Here is a 24,296-nt window from a genome sequence, read left to right as displayed (position 1 = left end):
CCTCCTAGGAGCAAGACTGGACACCTTTATTGTTGTGTGTCTCCGTTACAGCTGTCCAGTCACATTCCTGGAGGACCACCTTCCTGTAGAGTTTAGCTTCAACATGCACCAGTACATCTGCCTGAAAGCAGGAGCAGATTTGGACACCCCTGCTCTGTTAGCTTGCACTTTTCTAGCACTGGGTAGTTGAGCCTTGGCATGTTGTGCTTCAGTTTAGACAACTTTTGAGGTTGGAAATGTTGCCTGCTTAGGGGTTTAACAACTCACTGGTGAATTCAGGTATAGCAGTAAATGCAGTGTTACCTTACATATAACTATCAAGTTGTCTTGGTTATTTAGGACTTGTCTGATATCTCACTCATTTCTTGATGCTAATTTCACCATTTTCATTCACAGGGACTTGAATCGCTCCGACTCCGATTCCTCCTTGTGTATATCCCAGACTGGGGAGCAGCTACGCCTATCCTACAGTTCCAAAAGCTTCCCTGTGAAGCCCACTTCACTCCTGCATGGCCCCCATTCACGCTCTGAAGAGGTAGCCCACTCGCATGCACACAATGGAGGCAACAGAGTTCACGATGGGGGCGCATCTCCCGATGGAGGTTCTGATAGTCCCATATTAATGAAGAAGGTGTATGGCATAGAGAAATCCGCCAGTATGAGCGAGATCCTCTGCTCCCAGGCAGTGCTGTCCATGTCGGAATCCTCACGCTCCTTAAGCCCAAACTCCACTGAACCCGATACGCCGTCCCCCACTGGACTGACTGGGGGGAAAGCTGGAAACCGCATACCCCAGATCTCCTCAAAAAAGAGCCCCCTAGAGGAGGACAGTGGCTCCACAGGTGAAGACACTGACTCTGCTGCCAGTCGCAAGAAACATACCTTCAAGATCTTCAAAAAACAGAAGAAATAAGAAAACTGGACGACCGTATTGTTTTTTCTTTACTTTTCTTTTTGTCTTATTGTTGATATAAATGTTTTGATTTGTTTTTTCCTCTTCTGGTCATAAGTTACGGCACAACTAAACGTCTTTCCGAGGTCTTTATAGAAATGTTTGCTTTTTCAAAGGAACAAGCATGATTTTGGGGCTGGAAACGATACACCAGTGGGAACGGGATGGACCATTTTTGGGGGAATGTAACACATTATTTATTCAGCAGGAGACAGTGTCAGACTTTCAAAGGAATCTTCCCTCTGCTGGACTTTTGTTTCCTTGTATAATCTGTATCAGTTTGCATGTCTTCGCCTTTGTTTGATTGAACTTTGAATGCTCCTAGATGTTTGCTTGGTTCTTGCTCCCCTTTGCTTAAAACGCAAATAGCCTGGTTCTTTCGTTTCTATCGGCACACTCCTGTCTTTCAACTTAAAATGAATTGTCAGCTGAACGTTTAATGGTACTCTTCGATAAGTGTTTGTCAATGGTCAGAGAAACTGTAAAAGGGCTGAACTATTAGTGCGAAACTCCCCTCAAATATGTTGCACTATTTCTGAATGTCGATGTGTCGGTTTTGTAAAGAACATTTCGAATATGCTGGAATACGCACTAAAACATTTACACAAACAATGACACTGAACGTATCTCCAAGGCTTCAGGGATTTCTAGTATGTTGAATTACGCGATTAGAATATTTGATCATTGTTGATCATTCCAAATCTTTTAGAAAATACAAGGTGGTGTATGAATATACACATTGATGTGTTTTGAGCATTTACTTTTAACCATGCCCCTGCTGACTGTTTCTAATGACGTCATCCAAAATCCAAGTTCCCAAGAAAATGTCTTTTTTTTTAAAAACGTACAGTGAATGCACACTTCACCTTGTTCAAATTACAGAGTAATTACAGCTTCATCAGATCTTGATGCCTTGTATTCAAAGTGCCAAACTAAAGTCACCATCCAGAAAATACTTCCCAAAGGTTATATTTCGGTTTTGTTAGATCACTGATCTGAGATTTCATCTTAAATAGGATTGCTGTAAAGGTGCAGATTTTCCAAATTGTGGTGGAAGGGTGGGTGTATACATTTACTTCTGACATGTTTGAAAGAGAGCTTGGATATATTTTGTTCCTGCTGAATTAGGTCATAATTTTTTTGACCCACAAGAAGTCGAATCCTTGATTTAAGGTGCTCCTTTCTATCATTTTAAAGCTAGACCACATGCAATTGCTGTTATAATGGAGCGACTTGCCTTTAAATGGTCAGATGTTCGGGCAGACTGATTTTACCACTGTGCATTTTCTGAGGAAGTACAGACCAGTCTCTGTTCTTCTTGTGGTTTACATGATGTTCACTAAGATAAATGTCTTTTTATCCCTGAGAACTGAAAATTACAAGCACACTTTCTGAAAAGAGAGGGGGTTAAGAATCAAAAGGCTTGGTGAGGGATGTCACTATGCATTTTATTAGTTTTTACCCACAGGCTTTGAAGGTCTAACGTATCCACGAACCTGGAGGCAAACCAAAGCAGTGCTGCACGAAACATCTGTCATTTCTATTGTGAAAGATGGTACAAGACCACATCCAAATGTATATCAACCAATCACTCTTTAACAGATATACAACTGTGCAGATGTATTTGTTTCATCTGTGCCTCTTTTGCACGAAGAAGCTCTTTTGTCAGTATGTCAATGTGTGCGCATCAGTCCGGTCCAGTAAACTGCACTTCACCTTGTTGATGCATGTTCTCAACACCAGGGGAGAGACGGGAGCTGTTTTAGAATCTGTTCCCCTTTAGATATTCCTGTTCACTTCTCCGTTTGAGCTATTTATGCCTATACTGTACAGAAAGAGGTGGAGAAACAAAGTTAAAATGATAATTTTGCATCTTCTGTAATGTTCAAAACTGTAGTCTTCAAATTGTATGGCACTCCTGCATGAAAGCAATAAAAAAAAGGGTTTAAAACCAGTGACTTTCCATTATTCTCTATTGTTTTCCCGGTAATATATACAGTGGCCCCAAAAATATTTGGGCAAATCTATCTTTCTGTTGTTCTTTCTATCATTCTATCAATTGTTCTATCCTTCTATTTATCTGTCTATCATGCTATTGTTTTAAGGTTTGTTTTAGCTGTCGTTCTATCGTTACTTTGCTCTATTTGTCTAGCTAGCTATCATTCTAGCGATCGTTCTGTCGATATATTGTTCTATCATTCTGTCTATCTCTCATTCAATCTACTGTTCTATCTTTCTGTTTATCTAGATCTATAGCTTGCACTCTCTAGCTATCTTTGTCGATAGCTTCTATATCTATCGTTCTATCTACCATTTTCTCTCTCTCTCAGACAGATATGTTTGCATTGTCTCATATAGGCTAAATATGAACATTATGTACTTATAGGAATAGATGGACAAGGGTGAAAACTTCATTACCCAGAATGCCACTACTTGTTATTCCAATTCAATTTATTTTGGGTGTGGCTAATTTAATTAAAAAATAACTTCAAACGGAGCTAAATCTTAAATTTTGAAATTCCAGTCAGACCCTCCTTGGTATATCTGCACAGGGAACAGTTATAGCATAATTTTAATACTGCATTGGGTGCTTATTAATATATTTCACATGTAGGAACGCCTTACTATATTACAAAGCAAAATCCGGTTGGCCGGAATCTTATACAGCACTTAACCTGAGAGTAATTATTCATGAGCTATGCTAAGTTTGCGTTAGAGGGTGGAACTCCTGCGCTCTGTTTGCTTAAACTCTTCCACTTGCATCTCAAACAGGATGTTAATCCGGGCTCAGGTACCTGCTTTGGCGTTTGATCACCCTGCACTGCAACAGTCCTTGATGCGGATATGGCGCAAGCAGCCAAATAACGCAACAATATGCGCGACTGTGCACCATGAACTCAGCAAAAAGCTTCATTTTAATCAGATACAAGTTGTTTTGTTTTGTTTAAGCCAAATCTTCTGGTGGTTGTTGGGTTTCGCAAAGGAATGATGGGAGACCTGCCAAAGAGATTTTACTGCTTGTGTTTACATGTTATTATTTCTGTAAGTACGGTGAGTGCATTTCAGATGCAAATTAGAGGTAGACCTATTACATCCATAATTAAATGTGTTGTTTATTTGTTTGAAACCAGATGTCTTTCGCTGACTGTCTGAGCCGATCCAGCACAGGTAATGTGGCTTTCCTTGACGCACCTGACGCGCCCGTCTCCAACTGTCCTTTGCGCGTTAAGTACAGCTGTTTTCAGTCGTCTGTAGTGCATGTTCAGGTTCTGGTTTCTTTCGATACCGGATCTACCTCAGTCGTTTTCCACAAATACTGGACCTGCGATCCAGGACATACCAGAACCCGAGAGGTGACCGTGAGTTTTCCAGACTGGCTTGTGTACCGACCTGATTGGATAATACGCGGTTCTGACTGGGTTCTCAGCTGTTTACTGCGTGCTTGGATCGGACCGGATGAGTTCACCGGACCTGGCAGGTTTCCTGGAACCAGTGTGACGGTTCCCCTCGATATTCACTCACCACTGAGTCGACCCTTCAAACAACACCAGCTTTGTGCCAAATGGGACACAGATTTGCTCTGGAGAGTCAGAAGATATTACATGCCACAGTGCTTGGAGGAAAATGGTACATAAATGGCACAATAATTCCCTTTTTAACAGTTTTTATTTGCAAGCTTAATCATAAAAAGTGCATGTGCTACATTTTTCCCCCACAAGTTTTCACACTCTTTTCTTTTAAGAGGTGGCGTCTCTTCTTTCCTCAATTTATGCTTCTACTGGTGAACGTTATGGCATCATAAAAACCCTCCAGGCGTTCAGAAATGAAGTTTTGGAAGGGCTGCGAATCCAATCCATCTATTATCCCTGGTGAGAGCTTCTGATTTCTACTCATTTGGGAACAAGGTTTAAGATTATCGTTTAATTCCCAGAATAACTTTATGGTTTGGACTTTTTAGGTTTGCTGTTTCACTTTGGGTTTTGGTGGAGAAACCTTGCAGTAACCGTTTATGTGGACTTCTGTTCCACATTGATGCTGAAAATAATTACGCCACTCCTACAATGTTCCTCACTGACACTGGTAAGCCTGTGAACCACTCAGAACCACTCCTTTCTGTTTTTGATCAGTTACAATATTCACTTTTGTCTGATTCGTTCAGGTAAGATTCATGTACAGGTGCATGGAGATGCCGGGCACTCCTCAGCGTTCCTTTCATCTTTTAAGGTTCCTCTTCATCAGTGGTGTCGTATCAGCCTGGAGATTCTGGGACGTGTGGTGAGAGTCTAGTTTATGGATGCATACATGTGTAATGATCTCTTATTATTGCATGATAGTTTGGTGCACAAAGGTTTAGCTCTCAAATAGGTTGTTTCAGAAATAGCTTATTGTGAAAATACCTTACAGTATGGGACATCCCTATAGGCTCCCATGGATTATAATGTGGTTCTGCATGAGAAAGTTAACAAATAAATGAAGGTGCATTTACAATTTTTTTTTTTTAGTAAATTTTTTTTTTTATTTTTTTTTTTATGATGCATAACAATTATGCATCTGTAAAACCATACAGCCTTTTATTTATTTTTTCAAATACAATGTAACATTTATTCCAGAACATGTTGAAACACATTTCTTTATGCATTTCTGTAAGTATTTCTTTGGTTTAAAGTGGGCCTTAACAAGATGTCTGAAAAATATTATATTTGCACAAGCCTTGCTAATACTGTTGGCAAATGTGACTTAATATTTTGCAGCACAGACGTTTGCCCATGTAATTTGTGGCTCAGTAACAATGACATTTATACACTTCTCTACTGTAGTTTGATTCACTATTCTAGTGTGAACTGATCCAGTCATATTTGAAATGCATATTCTCATATTTCCCTCTCCTGTAGGCCAACCTTTATATTGCATGTATGGAATTGCAGCAGAAATTTGTCAGCACAACTGAGCATGTGTAAGAATCTTAATTTAAAGCAGTAAAATTTAAATTTCACAACTGTGGCATTAAGAAAGATCTGGTGTTTTGGGCAGATTTGGCAAGAACGTCATGTTGGATGACGCGCATGGATATTTTGTGATTGGTGGAGGTAAATTCATACGAGGCATTGAAGGATATTATGGACCGGCTACATACTATCGTATACAGGGGCTCCCAGCTGACCAGGTTGGATATAATAGCATTTTTAGGTTTTTATATTATATATTTATATTCATGCATATGGTGAATTGTATTTGAAAGTGACTTACATTGCATTCAAAATATACAATTATAACCGTTTATGCATTCCCTGGGAATCAAACCCATGATTTTGGCATTGCTCTGTATAAACTTTGAGTATACTCTTGAGTTTCTTTTGAATATACACAATTCTATTCCCCTGGACTAAGCATAGTGATATTCTACATCTTCACAGGCTGAGATTCACCTTCCTCCTGTAATATCAAAAGTGAATATAACCGGATGGTTCCAGTCTTGTGAGAATTTCAAATCAGAGCTTTTTCTGTCTGCAGATAACTCTCTCACAGTAAAAACACCATCAGGTCAGCACCACGGATGTCCACTAGCTGGCACTAGAGATCAGACAATTGTTTTTGTCATTGTCTACAGTTATTTGCTTGACCACATCAATATTCTCATGCAGACAGCTGTTTGGACGCTTACACAGAGTTGCTACTGAATCACAGTACCGTCAACTCAACAGAGCAGTGCATGTTCTTCGAAACAAATCCTTACAGACGCCACGCTGCACAGTTGACCAAACTACTATCACAGAAATATGGTAAGATTGTACTTAAACAGTTTATTGATGGGTTTTCACATTATAAGTAAGATCAGTAAGATTATTTGCAGTATTTATGCTTTTATTGTTACCTGTTTTGTAGGCGGAGTGAATGCATCAGCTGTGGGCAGGATTCTGTACTCTCTAGTCCTCCGTAAGATCAGTACAGCTCACAGTCTGGATGTTATAACCAGGACGATGCCTTTCCTGCTGCAGTCTGGCTGCTTGGGAGACAATAGAGCACTGCATCTGTCCTCTGTGCTGTACAGCAGTGGATTCGGAGTCAGGAGACAGCCGTACAAGGTGTGTGTGTTTGGGGTAATGTGGCAATCGGGTTTCTCAAGCATCAGTTTTACATGTCTAATTGTAATCTGAGCTCTGTGAACACTGAATAAAGTGAATGAGGATTGGTAGTTTAACATGAAACCTGATGTGTGGCATTGCAGGCTTGGCTGTTGTCCCTGTTGGCAGCTCAGAAGGACTGGAGGTTGGCGCTCTTACGTTTAGGGCACATGCACCATGTTGGTGACCTGGAGGTGACCCCTGACCGTGAACTTTCCTATGCCTATTACATTAACATCGCAAGACAAACCAGCATGGATCAGAAGAATCCCTCCCCACATCAAGTATGAGACTTTTTAAGTGTCTTCTTTTTTTTAAAACAACCCTCAAATTGCTCAAATCACGGAAGATGGTTAAAAAAAAGAGATTATATTTCATATCTATATATATTTTTTAATTGTATTTTTCTGTATTATATTTGCTTTTACATTCTCTTGCAAAACTCGTGTTGCTCCAAGAAACTTTTGCATTGGCTCGCTAAACTTTTGCGTTCCCCCAAGAAGTTTTGTGGTCACTCGCAAAACCTTTTGTGAAGGAAATAAGAAGAAACCATAGTTTTGAGAACGCAAATGTTTTGCAAGAGAACAGTTATTATAGAATAGTTATTCATAAACGCAATATATTTGCACAAAAATAATAGTTTTGCAATTTTTTGTTTTTTTGTGCAAGAATGCAATATTTTTCTGAGAACACAATCGTTTTGTAAAAAAAACATCATTTTTAAAAGGCATTAGTTTTGCGCAAGAATGCAAAGTTTCTTGAGGGGAATGCAATAGTTAAAGTGAAATAGTTAATAGCGAAAACGACATGCAAATATTTTGCTAGAGACTGCAAAGTTTCTCAGGAGAATGTAATACAATTTTTTTTATGAACGCAGTAGTTTTGTGCGAGAACTCTGTATTTTTGCAAGAGAACAGCATCGTTTTGAGAACGCAAATGTTTTGCAGGAAAACACAATCGTTTTGTGTGGGAATACAACTTTTCTAAGGGGATTTCAATAGCTTTGAGCAAGAACGCAATTGTATTGCTAGAGAACAAAGTTTCTTGGGGAACGTAATACTTTTGTGAGACCCTTAAGTTTAATGATGTGTTGTGCAAAGCTATTTTAATAGCTTTCTAAATAGCATTCCGTCTTCTCTGTAGACTTTTGTTGAGTTGATCCGTTTAAATGATGAAGAGACCCTGAAGGCCCAAACCAATGAAAACGATGATCTGTTTCACTGGCTGAAGCTGCAGGCGCGAAGTGGAGTGGCTGAAGCTGAGGTACTAAAACTCACATCCAGCAAAAAAATCAAATGCACAGAATAATTTTGATGTTATGGCTCTGTACTAATTATTGCAGTTTAACTTTTCTATTTGGATATATTTTAAAATGTAATTTATTGCTGTGATGCAAGCTGAATTTTCACCATCAGCACCTTCGGAAATCATTCTAATATTCTGATTTTGAAATATTTATGATGTGTGTTAATATTGAAAACAGTTGTACTGATTAATATTTCTGACCCCGAACATTTAAATGGTTTACTTATGTAATTATTAATTTTTCTTTAGCAAGCAATGGGGCGCATGTTATTCTGGGGTCAGCAAGGTGTATCTCCAGATATTCAGACAGCAGTGAAACACTATGAGAGAGGTGCAACCAAACTCCATGACCCTGTGTCCATGTACGACTACGCCATTGTGCTCCTTACGGTCAGGATCCTTAATGTCTTTACTCTTATATGCAATCCTCAGTCACTGATTCTTATGCTTCATTGTGTGATGGTTCATCAACAATATCTGATTTGACCAGCAGGGGTCAGTCTTGCAAAGTATTTTAAATGAATGCTGCTGAAGAGAGGTTGGAGGAGATCAAATGTACTTAAGATCATATTTTCTTGTATTAACAGGGTCAAGGAGTTCCAAAAGATGTTCAAAGAGCCGTGACATTCCTGAAGAAAGCAATAGAACAGGTATATCTTGCAGGTGCTGTGTAAAAGTTTGTTTAAAACCAGGTTTTTTTTTAACTGGGGCAAGAGGACTAGAAGAGGGTGCTAGGGAGTTTGTGAAAAATTTAAATTCTATTAAGTAAATAATACTAAAATATATACATATAACATCTGACAATACAGTAAAAGAAGAAGGGGGCCTGAAAGGGAGTTTGTGGAAAATTAAGGAAAAAATGTTAAAATAAATAGTAAAAATAAAGATGTTTAAATAAACATTGAAATATTGTAATGTTTTTTTTTTTTTTTTTTAAATGAGTTAATTTTAAATGTGTGTGTGTGTGTATATATATATATATATATATATATATATATATATATATATATATATTATTTTTATTTTTTTATTTATTTTTAATTCCTTCACAGTAAATAAATTGGTCTTTTATACGTAAAATATATAGTTGCCTTTTCAGTTTCAGGAATGGGGTTCCTCGTTTTTTGGTTTTGGAAATTTGGGGATTTTCAGAGATTGAAAGCCCTTAGTTCTCATTTCTTTTGTATATTTATATATTAATTAAAAACTCAAAAGGCATCTGCACAATAGTTGTTTTGTAGTTAATTGTTAATTTGGTTTTAATAGTTATGAGGTAGCTAATAAATATAATTTGATTGTTGAATGCAAGTGCAAATGCTCTTAATTTGTTACTGAATGTAATGGATTCTCATGTGTTTCATTGTTTTTACTGACATATTGAGTGTGTACAACTCAATCCATGACCTGTAAGTGATTTTTACATCCTGCAGGGGTCTGTTCCCGCTATCACTGCTCTGGGCTGGTACTACGAGCAGTATGAGAAGGATTACGAGAAGGCTGTACATCTGTGGGAAGAAGCTGATGCCAAAGGTCACCCTGATGCTGCTATGAATCTGGGAGTTTTCTACTCTCAGGGCCTCTATCCTGGACATCCTGCCGACCAGGTAAACACTCGCATGCTTTTACACCCCTTAATAATCAAATAAAGTGTTTCTTTAACTATGACTTTGCTTCTTCATCAGTTTGAGGCATATAAGTACTATTTAAAGGCAGCCCAGAGAGGACTCTTAAACGGTGGCATTGAATTGGCTCATATTTGGATTCATGGGATTCCAGGCCGAGTTTCCAGACGCCCGGCAGATGCTGTTCTGTATGTAACTCATAATAATATTGCAGATATAAAACCAAGCTTTATCCAACCATTCACGAGCATCATGCAACTTATCAAATTTGGCTCAAAAATCAGAATGTGCACATTTTGCTATTGCATTTATAGGAAAGGAATTTTTCTCTTTCTCTTTGGGCTGTAGTTGGGTTAAATGGGCATCTGAACAGAATGGATATCTGGGAACAGTCTTGAGGAACGGACTGAATACCTATTTCAGAGGAAACTGGTAAACCTTTCAGTTTGAGTGGCCACAGAGTTATAGATGCAGATATTAATCTATAATACTCATAATATTAAATTACAGCATGAATAGCCTTTTAGATTTAATTTACATTTAAAAAGAATGTTACAAAAGCCACTTTCTATTGTTTTTCTTTCTCTCTATCTCTCTCCTCTCTCTCTCTCTCTCTCTCTCTCTCTCTCTCTCTTTCTCATTGTTGCAGGATCATGTCTTTGATTTATTATCTGAGTGCGGCAGAGAGTGGATTTGAAGCAGCTCAGTTTAATGTGGCGTACCTGTGTGAACTCAACTCAGTGAGTCCATTCTAAACACTTTCTTTAGATTCAGATGAACACATTCACTTCATTGGCTTTGATAAATGTTTTATATGTTTGTTGTAGGGCTCTTTGGATCCAGTGATGGTGACTCAGTGCATGTTAAGATATTATAACATGTCGATACAGGCTCAAGATCCGGCTCCTTACGGTAATTTAACAAATCTAAGACAAATATATAAATTAAAATGATGTGAAAATGTATTGTATATCTCTGTTTTATCTCTGTTGAAGCCATTTATAACACACAAAGCATAAAGAACTTTTTGGAAAGTATTTATTTATTTTTAAAAAATAGATATCTTATTAATTTGATGGGGAAAAATATTTCATTTAATTTTGTTTAAAAAAATATTTATTTATTTTTTAAAAATAGATATCTTATTAATTTGATGGGGAAAATATTTCATTTTGTTAATTTGTTTTATATTTTATCCTTTTTTTTTATTTTTATTTAATTATTTCTATTTTTTTCATATTAGGGTCTGTTCATTTATATTAGATCTGAAAAGGTTGACAACCGCTGCAGTAGAATATAAATTGAATGTAATTTAGTGTGGGATACAGAGTAGCAGTCATATATCTTTATATTGAACTGAAATGCTCGTCGTGAAGGGCACCTGAGGTTTGACTCGATGTCCTGCGTCGCTGCATCAGTACATGTGCTCTTTCTCAAGCTCCCTGTAGCTTAAGCTGGAGTCTCTGCATGAGGTGATGGATGTTTGTTTCCCTCTCAGCTTTGATCAGAATGGGAGATCTGTTCTCTGGTGAACAGGCTTTGGGCAGAAAAGAGATTTCTGGTGCCGCAGATCTGTACAAGCAAGCAGCTCTCAAGAACGAACCACAGGTACCTGTATCAGCAAATGGACTGAAGTCTAACCTTGAATAATCAGGAATCATAATTATTTCATAAATGAGTGATTTCAAGTCAATATTTAGGGGAAAAAAAACATTAAGCCAAGTGATTTATTTTTGTTTGTTCATACAAGGTATGTTTGTTTATTTAGTTTATTCTAACAAGCTTTGTTTGTCTTAGTTTGTTAGTTTTTGTTTGTTCTAACAAGTGATATTTGATTATTTTTACAAACATAATTGTTTATTTGTTCTGAGAAGCGCTTTGTTTTGTTTGTTCTTCTAACATGCTGTTTATTTGCTTGTTCTAAAAGATTTGTTTGTTTTTATTTGCTCCAACACATTTATATTGAAATTTTATTTGTTCTAAGTTCTATTTTTTTAACAGCAATATTTGTTTTATTCATTTGTTCTAATGCACAATATTTATTTTTTCTAATAGGATTTTCATTTATTCAATTTAGTTTTTTGCTTTTTTTATTATTATTATTATTATTATTATTATTATTACATTTGTGTGTGTGTGTGTGTGTTTGTTTTTAAAGTTGTTTTGTTTGGTTTCTTTGTTTTCGTTTCACTGAATTAATTTGAGATTTGTTTTCTATCTCCTCAGGGTTGGTATAATCTTGGTCTGCTTGTCCAAAGCGGAGAGTCTCTCCCTTTCAGTGTGCTTTCTGAGCTCAATTTGCTCCACCTTCACTTAACAGACCGACAGACGCTCCTCAGCACCCTGTACCAAAGGTAGGACAGCACCACACAATCATGAAACATTCAGACAGCCATTATCCACTTCAGATGGCTCAGTTGTACTGTTCTAACAACCTATTACAGCATGTGTATTTCTCCATCTTTTCCGTAGATGCAGAGAGACCAATAGCACCGATGCCTACCTGCCCTGCACACTGGCACTGTTCAGTGCACACCTGCAATCTTTACAACTACATCAGGATACTGCAATAAAGGTCTGTGTATTTTTTATTTTTTTTTGTCTTTAGAGAAGAAATATAGATTTTTGGTTGTCCGGACCAAAAGCATACTGTAGCTTGGACAATTTAATGAAATAATAAAGCAGTCAGTCAGTCAACCATAAAAGAGAAAAAAAACACAGCCTGGATGAACTCCTTGTTTAATTTGTTTAATAGTGTATAATTGCATGATCGCCTCATGGGGAAGCTCCTGTGGTCACGGTGTTAACATCATAATGATCTGTCTCTGAGATTGTCTAATGATGAGGGAGTCATTTTCACAAGTAGATGTTTCCTCTGTTCCTGTAGCTCATTGCCACAGTTTCGGCTGCAGTCGGAACTCTGTCTTTTGTATTTGGACTAATTAAATGGAAATCAACACCACTCCACCAAACATCTCAATCCCAAACATCTGCTTCCAGCCAAACCCAAGAAGAGGAATCCTAAAGAAAACTGCTAGATAACTTTTATTATTATTTGTAAACAAGTCTCAATATTCTGTACGGTTTTCCTCCATGCGAAGCACTTGTTCAATCCTCATTTTTGTGCCATTAAGAGTTGCAGTATAATAACAAAATGCAGTATAACCTGAAATTGAAGCACATTCTGACATTTAACTATACAGTGATGTACATTCAATTTCTATTCGGGTGAAAATCCTGTCATTTATTCATCATCAAGTTGTTCCAAACCTGTACGAGTTGAAGACATTTTAAAGAATGCTGGTAACCAAACAGTTGCTGGTAGCCATTGACTTCCATAGTATGGAAAAAACACTATGGAAGTCAATGGCTACCGTCAACTGCTGTTACAAACATTCTTCAAAGTATCATCTTTTTTGCTCAACAGAAGAGAGAAACTCATACAGGTTTGGAAGAACTTGGTAAACAAATAATAACAGAATTTTCTTTTTTTTTTTGGTGAGCTATGCTTTTAATTACAATTTTTAGAGCAAACAACCTTGCATATAAATTATCCTTTTTCTACAAGTACTTTTTAAAAAAATTACATGTTTTCGTCATGTTTCTCACTTAAATCGTCAAAAAATGACAAGTAAAATAGTTCTTCTGAATAAAGTAATATTTTAAAATGTAATTCCTGTTGAACTTGTTGGCTTCTTGTTTCTGACATGTAATTTCTTCTGAGAGTTCTGGCTGTACCACTTTGGTGTCTCAAGGCAAACTCATTTTTCCCCCTCTTGGAGGTATGGTGTCCCAGCGGGGCCACTCTGCCTGTGTCTAATGAAAGAGTGCGAGGACTCCCCAGGCTTCTGTACAGACTGATGCAAACAGCAGGTGTGCAGCAGGCTGTGATGTGCCCACGGCCACACCGGGGCCCCGGGAACACACACCGAAGCTCACTCTTAATTAAAACAACACGAAAAACTGACTAACCCTCAGAGAGAGGGAGTGCACCACACTGTGTCAAGTGTCCAATCATCAGGGGACGGTGATCTTACTGCGTTTACATTCACATAATGTGATGCTTTCTGTGAGACCCCCATTCTGGTGCCTCGTCATGATTTATGCATTTCACTTGGGCTAACTTACAATATACCTAATATAAGACCTCTTATTAAATAGTTTTTCTAAATTGTTCAGGGAATATGTTGGACTCGGCACACAGTTCAATCAATGTAATGGCTAAAGAAACAAGTTTTAAAGTCCTCAGTCATCCTGAGAAATTGCCTCTGAGCTGTCTTTCTCCCCGGCTGGCTTTTATGTGTAATTGCTGAACTTTAGATGATGTTTATGACTTTAAAAGGCACCAGAGGAGTGTGAGATACTTGGCACTTTCCAGGAATAGGGTACAAAATAGGGCTTGCAAGTCTTAAATGGAAATCAAAGTGAAAGGAGGTGCTTGGGCTTTCGAAAAAGTTTTTCATCCATCCCAGAAATTCAAACTAAATGTTAGCATTATTATTATTATTATTTTGCATTATCAAATGTTGCTTTGCACAGTAATTATGATGAACTGATCACTTAAATTTAAAATTGACAGTAAATTATAAAAATTGAAAGTAAAGACCTTTAAAAAGGATTGGTTTCATATTCTATTCTTCAAAGAATCCTGAGAAATGCTTCATGGTTTGCACAAAAAAATATTAAACTTGACAATAATAATGAGATATTTTCCGAGTACGATTTTAAATTGCGATAATCTTTCACAATATTACTGTTTTTACTGCATTTATTTGATAAATACAGTCTTGGTGACACTATTTTCCAAAACATAAAAATAATAATAATAAATTGTAGCATTCGTGGAAAGTGCTTTTTTTTTTTTTCATTAATGTTGTCATTAATAATAATATAACATACTGTAGTACTCTAAGTAAAATAGTATATTCTTTCTTTTTTTCGTTTTGATGTTTTATTTTGTGAAAATAAGTTATGTTGTTATGTTTAAGTTAATTATGTTGTTATTATGGGTATGATATTTCACGTTCATGTGAAAATATCCATAAGTAAACAGATCACTCAGCAAGTATATGAGTGTGTGTCTATTTGGCATCTAAACATCTAAACCTCATTAAATGGATTTATCTGTCTTATGAGGCATTGGAATTTACATTTTAATCATGATACAAATGAAACATTAATCAACTATAGTATGTAAAAATGTATTTATCAGTAATTCAAAGTGCTATGAATGTATCTAGATACTTGTGACTAGGTATTTTTCAGGGAATGGCTGTGCGCTGCGACACTGCAGTGTTTGTTTCTCACACATCAGGAGTGCTAGCAGTCTCAAAAGTAGTCTCTTCTCCTGGGACGGGCTCCACAAGGCCCTCGGACTCAGGCTCCTCCCCCTCCTCTGAGACGATCCCTCCTGCTTTGATCTCTCCTTCCTTCTCCTCCTCCTCCTCCTCCTCCTCTGCAGGATGCGTACTGATAGGCAGACCTGTGTTTTCGCACCCTATGGCCTCGTTCTTATCAAAGTCACGGAAATTGTTCTTTGCGCCCAAGATGTATTTGCCCAGGATGTTGGCCTGGTCTGGCTCGCTCTTGCGCCGCCACTGCAGCTTCTGGTGGAACTCTTGCATCTCTGTGTGCAGTTGGCCGACAACTTTATTCAGCTCGGTGATTCTGTTCCCAACATCTGAGCATCACAACAACAACACCAATGCAAGGTTCAGAACAGCATACCATCATACTACTCATACTATTGCTGCAGTGTGAATCAAATCCACATTTTGAAATCATGTGACAATGTAGTATACTGCTGTTTGAAGTGTTAACATTTACAAAATCCTTACTGTTTCACATATGACTTATAAAAATGGTAAGTGGAATAAGTGTACAGTATAATGAAGCTATGATAGTGTGCCATTCCAAGCATTGATGCTGATCTCAAAATGGTCATAAGTAACTGTCTTAAAACAAGTAAAGGTCATTGCACACTGCCTCCAAAACTTTCGTCTGTCAAAAAAAAAAATTGGATCAAGTTCGATTTTCTGCATTGTCGCATCCGTAGCAAGCATTTTGATGGGAAAGGATGGAGAATACGAACAAAAAACGCATGCGGAAATTTCAGTGCGCAATGACCTTAAGTATTCATTAATCCATTTTAATTTGCAGTACACTTATTATATTCTTTAATTACAGGGACAGTCCCTCTGGAGAAACTTGTGATGAAGTGTCTTGTTAAAAGATCACCTCTTCTGGGGTTTGAACCTACAATCTTGTGGTTACCTGCTGCACAGATCTTTGACCTCAAGGTCACAGCTCATTTTTAGGTACATAGACATAATTAATGCTAAATGTGTCACTATTATGTTTTTTTTTTTTTTTTACCTGCAATTACTGCAAGCTTTTTGGATCATTACTTGATGCCGGAAATATGACCTACCTTTACGCTTGCTCTCTTCGAACTCTCTGCGTGCGGCTTCGATGTAGCGGTGCACTAGAGCCTTGGTCACCTGCAGGCGGTATGGCACCCTGCCCTCACCTTGACCTCTGCTGCTATTCAGGGTATTGCTAGACTAAAAAAGAAAAACACCTCATCAGCCAAATTTAATCCGGAATTATGGAGGATCTAGAGATAGAATCCCCTCAGATGCTTACCAAAGATGTGATGGGAGGATATTCTGGAGCTTTCTTGTTACAGCAACAGCAAATCTTTTGGCAAATTCTTCTACACAAGAACAGAAAGGTTACATCTGGTTCTAAATGATCTAAAGTCTGTGGTAAAAATTGTGAGTTCACCTAGTCTGCATAGGAGATTATGGAGGTTTTATAGTACCTCGCATTTCACAGGTTTTCTTACCTCAAGATATAGAAGAGAGCCTTTGGAGATGGGATGATATTAAAGGGAACTGGCATAGTGAGACCCTCCCTGAAGTAACTGAGGTAGAGTTTAGAGCGAGCAAACTTCCACTCGACATCTGCGTCATCCTGAGAGGAAGAGACGGTATGAACATACTTAAATATTGCTGTTAAAAAGTTTGGGGTTGGTAAGGTTTTGGTAAGGTAAGATATTATAAAAAAGAAATCTCTTATGATTATCTCAATGGAACTCTCAGCTTCTTGTATACATGGATCTAATGTGAAAACTGTACATTTATGGCATTCAGCTTTTAATGTTGTCATCTTTTCTAAAGTCTTTGTAAATTATTTTATTGTTGTTTATTTATTAATCTATTAATATGAATTTATTTTTTTATTTTTATTATATTTAAGTCTACCAGGGGGTGGGATGGGTTCTGAATTTGCACAGCTGCTTTTGTTTTATACTACTGCTCCCAGAAGAACATTCAATAAACAGATAAACAAAGAAATCTCTTATGCTCGCCAGGCTGCATTAATTTGATCATAAATTCAATAAAAACAGTAATATTGTGAAATATTATCACAATTTAACATAACTGTTTTCTATTTGAATATATTTAAAACTGTAATTTATTCCTGTGATGCAAAGCTGAATTTTCAGCATCATTACTCCAGTCTTCAGTGTCACATGATCTTTTAGAAATCATTCTAATATGCTGATTTGCTGCTCAAAAACATTTCTTCTTATCAATTTTGAAAACAGTTGTGCTGCTTAATAATTGCAAGTCGTAATACATTTTTCAGTATGTATTGATGAACAGAAAGTTCAAAAGAATAGCACTTATTTGAAATATTTACTCATGAGGAAGAGTAAATAAAAACGGCTTTAATTTTTTGGGTACCGGAAGGTTCTTCCATCGCACTGGCCCACAAATGTTCTCTAATATTATCTTAACTCTTTTGTAATGATCTTTTAAGCTTCACACCTCGATCCTCTGAAATGAATTGGAGATCATGGCAATAAGCATGTTGAGTAGGACTATGACGATGAGCAGTGTGAATATCCCGTAGAAGATCCTTCCCACAAACTCAGCTAGAGCGTAATCAGGCATGTCTACGTATTCCTGATTTGCCATTCCAAACATGGTCCAGAAGAGGAAGTTAAATGTTTCATTAAACCTAAAATGAATACAACAGACAAACAGATTTAAGATGCATCTCCTGGGTGATTTCAAACCAACCAAACACATGTAATTACATGTAAACAAGCTATTAATCACCTGCCAAGGTGTGGAGAAACAACATATGGGACGTATATGTTGTTTATTCCGCACAAAAATGCTGTTCCGATGATCATAAGGATGAACATGAACCTGTAGAGCAAGAAAAACATTTGATGAAAGTGATTTTAATGGTGTTCTCCTCTCATAGCTACTGGACGTCCGATCGCAGAGATCAAACAGTGAGATCTGACCTCATCATGTCATCGATCATTCTTCCCATGGATATCTGCAGGGTTCCCAGGGATTCATGGGCCGGCAGAATGTAGGCGAGACGTGTGAAACTCAGCATGCTGGTCACGGCGAACAGAGTCTCTGCAATCAACTGAGGATCCTCCTGTTTCCAGTCCTCTCGTACTATTCACAAACATATTATACAATAATATAACAATAATAATATGAGATGAAATAAAAGACATGTTCATGTATTGGTAGAAGTAGTAAAAGTTATGAAAATAATAATTATTATTACTGCTGCTAAATGTGAAAAAAATTATATTTCAAACAATTATATCATTTAATTGCATTTTTAAATGTATTGTTATTATTAATAATACAAAAATGTATAATAAATTCTATAAAAAATATTATTATTATTATTATTAATTGAACTGTATTTGTAATTATTAATAACAAAATAAAATAATTACTACTGTTATTTCATTTAGAATAATATAATTGTTTTTCATCAATAATACAACAATAATTATAATGGTAATATATAAATGTTATTATTATTATTATTATTATTATTAGTAGTAGTAGTAGTAGTGTTATTATATAATTGTATTATAAAAATTATTATTATTATAACTGTATTTGTTAATAATAATAATAATAATTCGTATTTTAATTTATAATTATAATATTATTGAATTTATATTATTATTATTATTATTCATTTAATTGTATTTTCACCAATAAACAATACAATTATTATAATGTTAATATATAAATGTTATTATTATTATTAGTAGTAGTAGTAGTGTTATTATATAATTGTATTATAAAAATTATTATTATTATAACTGTATTTGTTAATAATAATAATAATAATAATAATAATAATTCGTATTTGAATGTATAATTATAATATTATTGAATTTATATTATTATTATTATTCATTTAATTGTATTTTCACCAATAAACAATACAATTATTATAATGTTAATATATAAATGTTATTGTTGTTATATAATTTTATTATAATAAATCTATTATTATTATTAAGTTAACTGTATTTGTTGATAACAACATTGTTGTTGTCGTTGTATTTTAATTCATTTTAACTGTATTTGTCAATAAAAATGTTTAAAAATACAAATAACTATTATTGTATTATGTTGTATCCTATCTATCTATCGATCTATCTATCTATCTATCTATCTATCTATGGCTAGTTAAAATAATTTTTTTTTTTAAAGTTGGTTAAATAAAGCCTATATGTGAGATGTCACCTGTGTTGGTGAAATAGTCACACAGTTCTTGGGTGCTGGAGTCCTGACAGAGGAAATATCCCTTTAGCATGATGAGGATGCGCAGTGTGAATGAGGCCAGATACATGCTCAGAACCATCATATCCACAATATTCCATAAATCTAGGAAGTAACTCTTCAAACCCTCAATCCAAACTTCCTTACACTCAAACCAGAAAAAACCTGCCAATGCAGAAAGATAAACACTCTATTTTAGACAATAATCATTACATTTACTCTCTCTAAATAAATCAAAGACAATTATTGTCTAGGCTCAGCGATTTAAATGCCTATTAAGTGGTTTTCCTATGGAGTTTTGGCAGCGTGACCTACCAGCAACCCATATCATATGGAGAGAGTTATGGAGAATGTTCTGCTTTCGGGAGGCAAAATCGCTGCGGTAGATCTCCATGAAAATCGACTCCGTCAAGAGGGTGATGAGGAACCACATGTATGACGCCGAGTGTAACAGGAACTTAATCACGGGAACCTTCAGCAGTTTACCCAGCTGGCAGAACAAAGTAGGTTTTGTCCATATTAATGCTTTTAAGTTGTATTGAATAAAGTTGTTTGCATGGGCCGTTATGATGTTATTTAATTATTACAGTTATCACCACTGGCTCAAATTTACCTTGGACTTGGGGGCGATCCAGTAAACGAGGCAGAGAAATGGCATGGTAATGAAAATCCCCAAAGACACCAGCAGTTTCCAAGTAGTTCGACTTCCCCTCCAACCGGACAGGCTACCGCACCAAATGGAGGAGAGCACTTGCTGGCAGATGGGATGAGTCACAAACTAGACGAGGAAAACAAACAGTCAGGCCTCCCAGCCAACTGTCAATCAATCAGACATCCCATACGGCACGAAAGCAGGGGTCAAACGACTGCGCGCTTTTGACAGATGATGCTCACATGCCCTGTGTTTCTCCTCAAATCAGTCTGTGTGGGCAGTGAAAGTCTGCAGTGTTACCTCAGCCAGGGTTGGCATAGTTAACTAAAAACTACTAGAACAAGTTAAATAAAATGAACATAACTGAAATCATATAAAAAAATAACAATAACTTCATTTTATTTCAGATAGTTGCCAAGGTACCGTTGATTATTTTCATAACTTAATGTACTAAAACTGAAAGAACAATTAAGTAGAACTAGGTAGACATATTTAAAAAAAATAAAAGTGAATAAACCTAAACAAAATGGCTAAAACGTTAACTAAAATGAGTGTAAATGTAAAATATAAAATTAAATACATCAATAGTAACTATAAATGATACAAAAATTAATATTAAATAACACTGACCTGAACTCCAACCAGATTTTAGATACTTTTTTTTAATCATTATTTATTTGTTTGAATCATTTGACATTTTTATTTGATTAAAATTATCCCCAGTTTTGGCTTAGTATATCAAATGAAACTAAATGAAAATGAGTACTTTTTTTATTTCCAATCATTACAGTTACCTTTTTTTCTTTTCTTTTTTTTTCATAAAATTAATATAGATAGTATCGCATTTATCAGTTGCTGCAATTAAACCAAAATGAAGTACCTGTTTTTGATTGTAGTTGACCGCCAGTCGAAGACGAGCGAGGTTTGGAATACCTTCTTCAAACGTCTGTTCATCCAGTTCTTCATCCTCGCTGTCATCCTCAGCGCTGTTGAGGATGTTGGAGACCTCGCTCTGGTTCCGGCACATTCCCAGAAGCTCCACTGCGAACTCTTCACACAGCTGTTCCAATGTCAGGTACTGCGGCTAAACAGCAATAACAAGTTTTGAGAAAGAGATGTTAATTAATATTAATGTTAATTAATAAGTGTGTGGATGAGGACAATGAGGGACTCATTTTCAACTATTACAGAAAGCTCAAACGCTCACTGATGCTCCAGAAGGAAAAGCCTTGCATTAAGAACTGGGGCGTGAAAACTTTTGAACAGAATGAAGATGAGTACATTTTTCTTGTTTTGCCTTAATATCATATTTTTTCATTTAGTACTGCCCTTCAGAGGCTACAGAAGATACTTACATGTTTTCCAGAAGACAAATTAAGTTAAATATACCTTGATCTTCAAATTCAAAAAGTTTTCATGCCCCGGCTCTTAATGCATGGTTTTTACATTTTCTCCCGAAGAAAATGTAAAAGATAAATAAATAGGGGTGAATCAATAAAGTTTTAATAATTTACTACCATTGTGTGAATATGTAATCATGCAATCCATAAAAAGTAACTAATCTGATTATGAGCATTTTAAATCATAATATAATCTAATTTCAAGTACTTTAATTTTTGGAATCTGATTATGTAATCCAGATTACATGTAATCAGTTACTATCCAGCACTGACAATTCTTAATAGTTCATGAAAAACAGACAATTGACTTGTTTTTTCCAAAAAAAATGTTGATATTTGCCATGTTTTTTTTCCGAGCTCACCTTAAATTCCGGTTCTTTCTTAGAGAGTTTGCGCAGTTCTCTGCTGAGGTGGAAAGCGCTGAGCATGGCGTCCTCTGAGGTGATGGACAGATACGCGCGGCTTGCGATGCCTCTGTATGTATTAATACGGGATAGTGAGAACTTGAGCAAGTCGTATTGCCGGGCGTTACGGCACTCCAGGCACGTGCATGAAATGGAGTGAGGCAGAGGAATATCATGACCTCTCTGGGTCAGCATAGTTACGATCTCATACAGGTCCTTCTGGCAGGCCAACGTTAGTGGCGTCACTCCTGGCGCGAACTGAGAATCATCAATGGAGTGGTCGAAGATGGCCATGCTGAAAGAACGAACATCCATCTTGTTGCCTTTCTCCTGATCCAGGCGGTCCAGGAGGTGTTTGACGAACCTGGGCTGGTTGGTGTCGACGGCCACCAGCAGAGCCTCGTGGATCTGACGGAAGTCAAACTTGACGCCCAGCAGAAGCGAGGTCATGATGTCTTCGCTGCCCAGGCGGATGGAGAGGTTCAACGCTTCCCTCCATAACCGATCCTCAGACTCATCCAGCTGACGGATGATCCCATCTCCAAGGGAGAGGAGACTGTCCACCCAGGCCGTGTTGCCCTCTTGGATGGCGGGGATCAGCTCCAGTGGAAAGTGAAGCTTCTTGTTCACAATCTCCCTCCAGTTGTCTGGCTGCTCACAGAGACAGGACACAGAAGATAGTATAAACCCATACCAAACCATCATTAGAGTGAAATAACCTCAAAAAGAAAACCAGAAAAAAAAATTCTGCTCCAATACGGTATAATACAATAATAAAACAATAATACTAAATAATACAATTTTATTGACACTGAACAATTTTTTACAATTGCACTGCTGTTCAAATGTTTGGGGTCAGATTTTTTATTTTTATTTGAAGGAAATTAATACTTTTATTCATAAAGAATGAATTGATCAAAAGTGGCAGTAAAATATTAGTAAAATGTTGTTTTAAAAAATCAATTTTACATAAACAGTTTTAAATAAAAAAACAGTTTACACATATATTGTCACATAATTGTTTTCAACATTGTTTTCAACAATTGTTTTCAGCACCAGATCAGCATATTAGAATGATTTCTGAAGACAAATATTAAAATATATAAAAATATTTTCAATTCTAATAACATTTCACAACATTACTCTGTATAAATAATTTTTTTTGCCAAATAAATGCAACCTCGGTGACTATAAGAACATGTTTGAACAATAGTGTATATATACCTAAATTATGTAAATTATGAATTTAATTCACCCATTGGATAATAAAATTTCTAAAATGAATAGTTCAAACGCAAAATTTCTGATTGGCTGAGCTGTTTTCAGAGTCACATTCTGTGTTAATGTGTCAAGCTGCTATGTTGGTTGGCAACCATAAACTTAAACATACTTGCTTAAACATGGCTATATTTTACCATATTGCTGCGGTTTTATAACAGCAATAACCTACTCAATTCCATTAGCTACCATGATTTTTACCACAGGTGGTGGTTTTGTAGATCCTCCGCTTTGCATTGTGCCTAAAAATGTCCAGTTCTTTTGGCACCTATTGCAGTTAATGCCTTGCATTCAAAATCTAAGAATCTGGAACTCACCGTAAGGTTTTCCATGTTCTTAGCAGAGCACCCCAAATCAGTAAACTTCTTTTGAGAAATACGTCAGACCAGAATAGTGAGCAGCTTTCTCATGTCAGCTTGAGAGATGAATCCAGAAAGGAACAATATGGTTGTCACCTCCTAGACCTGTTTAGTGATTTTGTGCCTCTGAACAAGCCTTGTTTTTGTCTACTGATGTCTCATCTTGTTCTGGGAATTAGCCTGTACCACCCACTCAGCACCAATAACAGAGATGCTCCCCGAGGAGAACACTCATTAGCACACAGTACTGTTGCATTTCATTTGGATAATTACAGTTTAAGTTCTGATTTTACAATATGTCTTTTGTGGCTTGATAAGCTGTTGAACTTTAATAACGTTAATGCTAAGGAAACAATCACCCAAAAATGAATGTTTACTCACCCTCAGGCCATCTAAGATGTAGATGAGTTTGTTTGTTCGCTGGATCAGATGTGGAGAAATGTATTATTACATAAATTGCTCACCAATGGATCCTCTGCAGTGAATGGGTGCCGTCATAACAGCTGATACAAACTTCATAATAATCCATAAGTAATCCACACAAATCAGTTAATGCCTTGTGAATTAAAAAGATACAAA

At 36.4% G+C, this 24,296-nt stretch overlaps 3 protein-coding genes across 5 annotated transcripts in view; 2 read left to right on the top strand and 1 right to left on the bottom strand.

Moving 5' to 3' along the window:
• The window catches only part of LOC306851443 (stromal interaction molecule 1-like), a 43,100-nt gene extending 40,184 nt beyond the window's left edge, over window positions 1–2,916 (top strand). For 2 of the 3 annotated variants that reach the window (XM_079387675.1, XM_079387676.1), the window contains one exon: window positions 397–2,916. In XM_079387675.1, coding sequence (XP_079243801.1) covers window positions 397–913 — 517 coding nt within the window. In that variant the 3' untranslated portion in view covers window positions 914–2,916. The remainder of the gene's footprint in view (window positions 1–396) is intronic. The other variant, XM_079387677.1, reaches the window with a different exon arrangement.
• Window positions 2,917–3,718: 802 nt separating this feature from the next.
• LOC306850919 (protein sel-1 homolog 3-like) lies at window positions 3,719–13,672 on the top strand. The gene is made up of 23 exons (XM_079386881.1): window positions 3,719–3,994; window positions 4,084–4,579; window positions 4,695–4,821; window positions 4,911–5,032; window positions 5,112–5,227; window positions 5,845–5,906; window positions 5,984–6,116; window positions 6,367–6,493; window positions 6,595–6,732; window positions 6,836–7,035; window positions 7,179–7,358; window positions 8,218–8,337; window positions 8,629–8,769; window positions 8,967–9,029; window positions 9,810–9,983; window positions 10,062–10,189; window positions 10,350–10,433; window positions 10,651–10,741; window positions 10,829–10,913; window positions 11,500–11,609; window positions 12,228–12,355; window positions 12,474–12,576; window positions 12,889–13,672. The coding sequence occupies exons 1-23, from the start codon at window positions 3,938–3,940 to the stop codon at window positions 13,024–13,026; spliced, it is 3,123 nt and encodes a 1,040-aa protein (XP_079243007.1). The 5' UTR covers window positions 3,719–3,937; the 3' UTR covers window positions 13,027–13,672.
• A 1,632-nt stretch (window positions 13,673–15,304) lies between these two features.
• LOC306851253 (short transient receptor potential channel 2-like) lies at window positions 15,305–23,690 on the bottom strand (the record flags this gene model as incomplete). The annotated part of the gene is made up of 13 exons (XM_079387408.1): window positions 15,305–15,681; window positions 16,432–16,564; window positions 16,647–16,716; window positions 16,849–16,976; window positions 17,837–18,029; window positions 18,131–18,223; window positions 18,325–18,487; window positions 19,589–19,789; window positions 19,940–20,114; window positions 20,238–20,402; window positions 21,157–21,360; window positions 22,039–22,731; window positions 23,676–23,690. 13 exons carry the CDS (start codon window positions 23,688–23,690, stop codon window positions 15,305–15,307), a joined length of 2,610 nt encoding a protein of 869 aa, XP_079243534.1.
• Window positions 23,691–24,296: the final 606 nt, after the last annotated feature.

The sequence above is a fragment of the Barbus barbus genome (assembly GCF_936440315.1).
Source record: "Barbus barbus genome assembly, chromosome: 31".
Lineage (NCBI taxonomy): Eukaryota > Metazoa > Chordata > Actinopteri > Cypriniformes > Cyprinidae > Barbus > Barbus barbus.
The sequence above is the reverse complement of the archived record's forward strand: the minus strand, read 5'-3'. Positions and strand labels throughout refer to the sequence as shown.

What these genes read in the sequence shown, in the direction of transcription:
- LOC306850919 (XM_079386881.1), top strand. Translation starts at nt 3,938, where the DNA reads ATGATGGGAGACCTGCCAAAGAGATTTTACTGCTTGTGTTTACATGTT. An exon ending in TCAAGATCCGGCTCCTTACG is followed by an intron (nt 10,914 to 11,499) that starts GTAATTTAACAA and finishes TTTCCCTCTCAG; the next exon opens with CTTTGATCAGAATGGGAGAT. An exon ending in ATCAGGATACTGCAATAAAG is followed by an intron (nt 12,577 to 12,888) that starts GTCTGTGTATTT and finishes CTGTTCCTGTAG; the next exon opens with CTCATTGCCACAGTTTCGGC.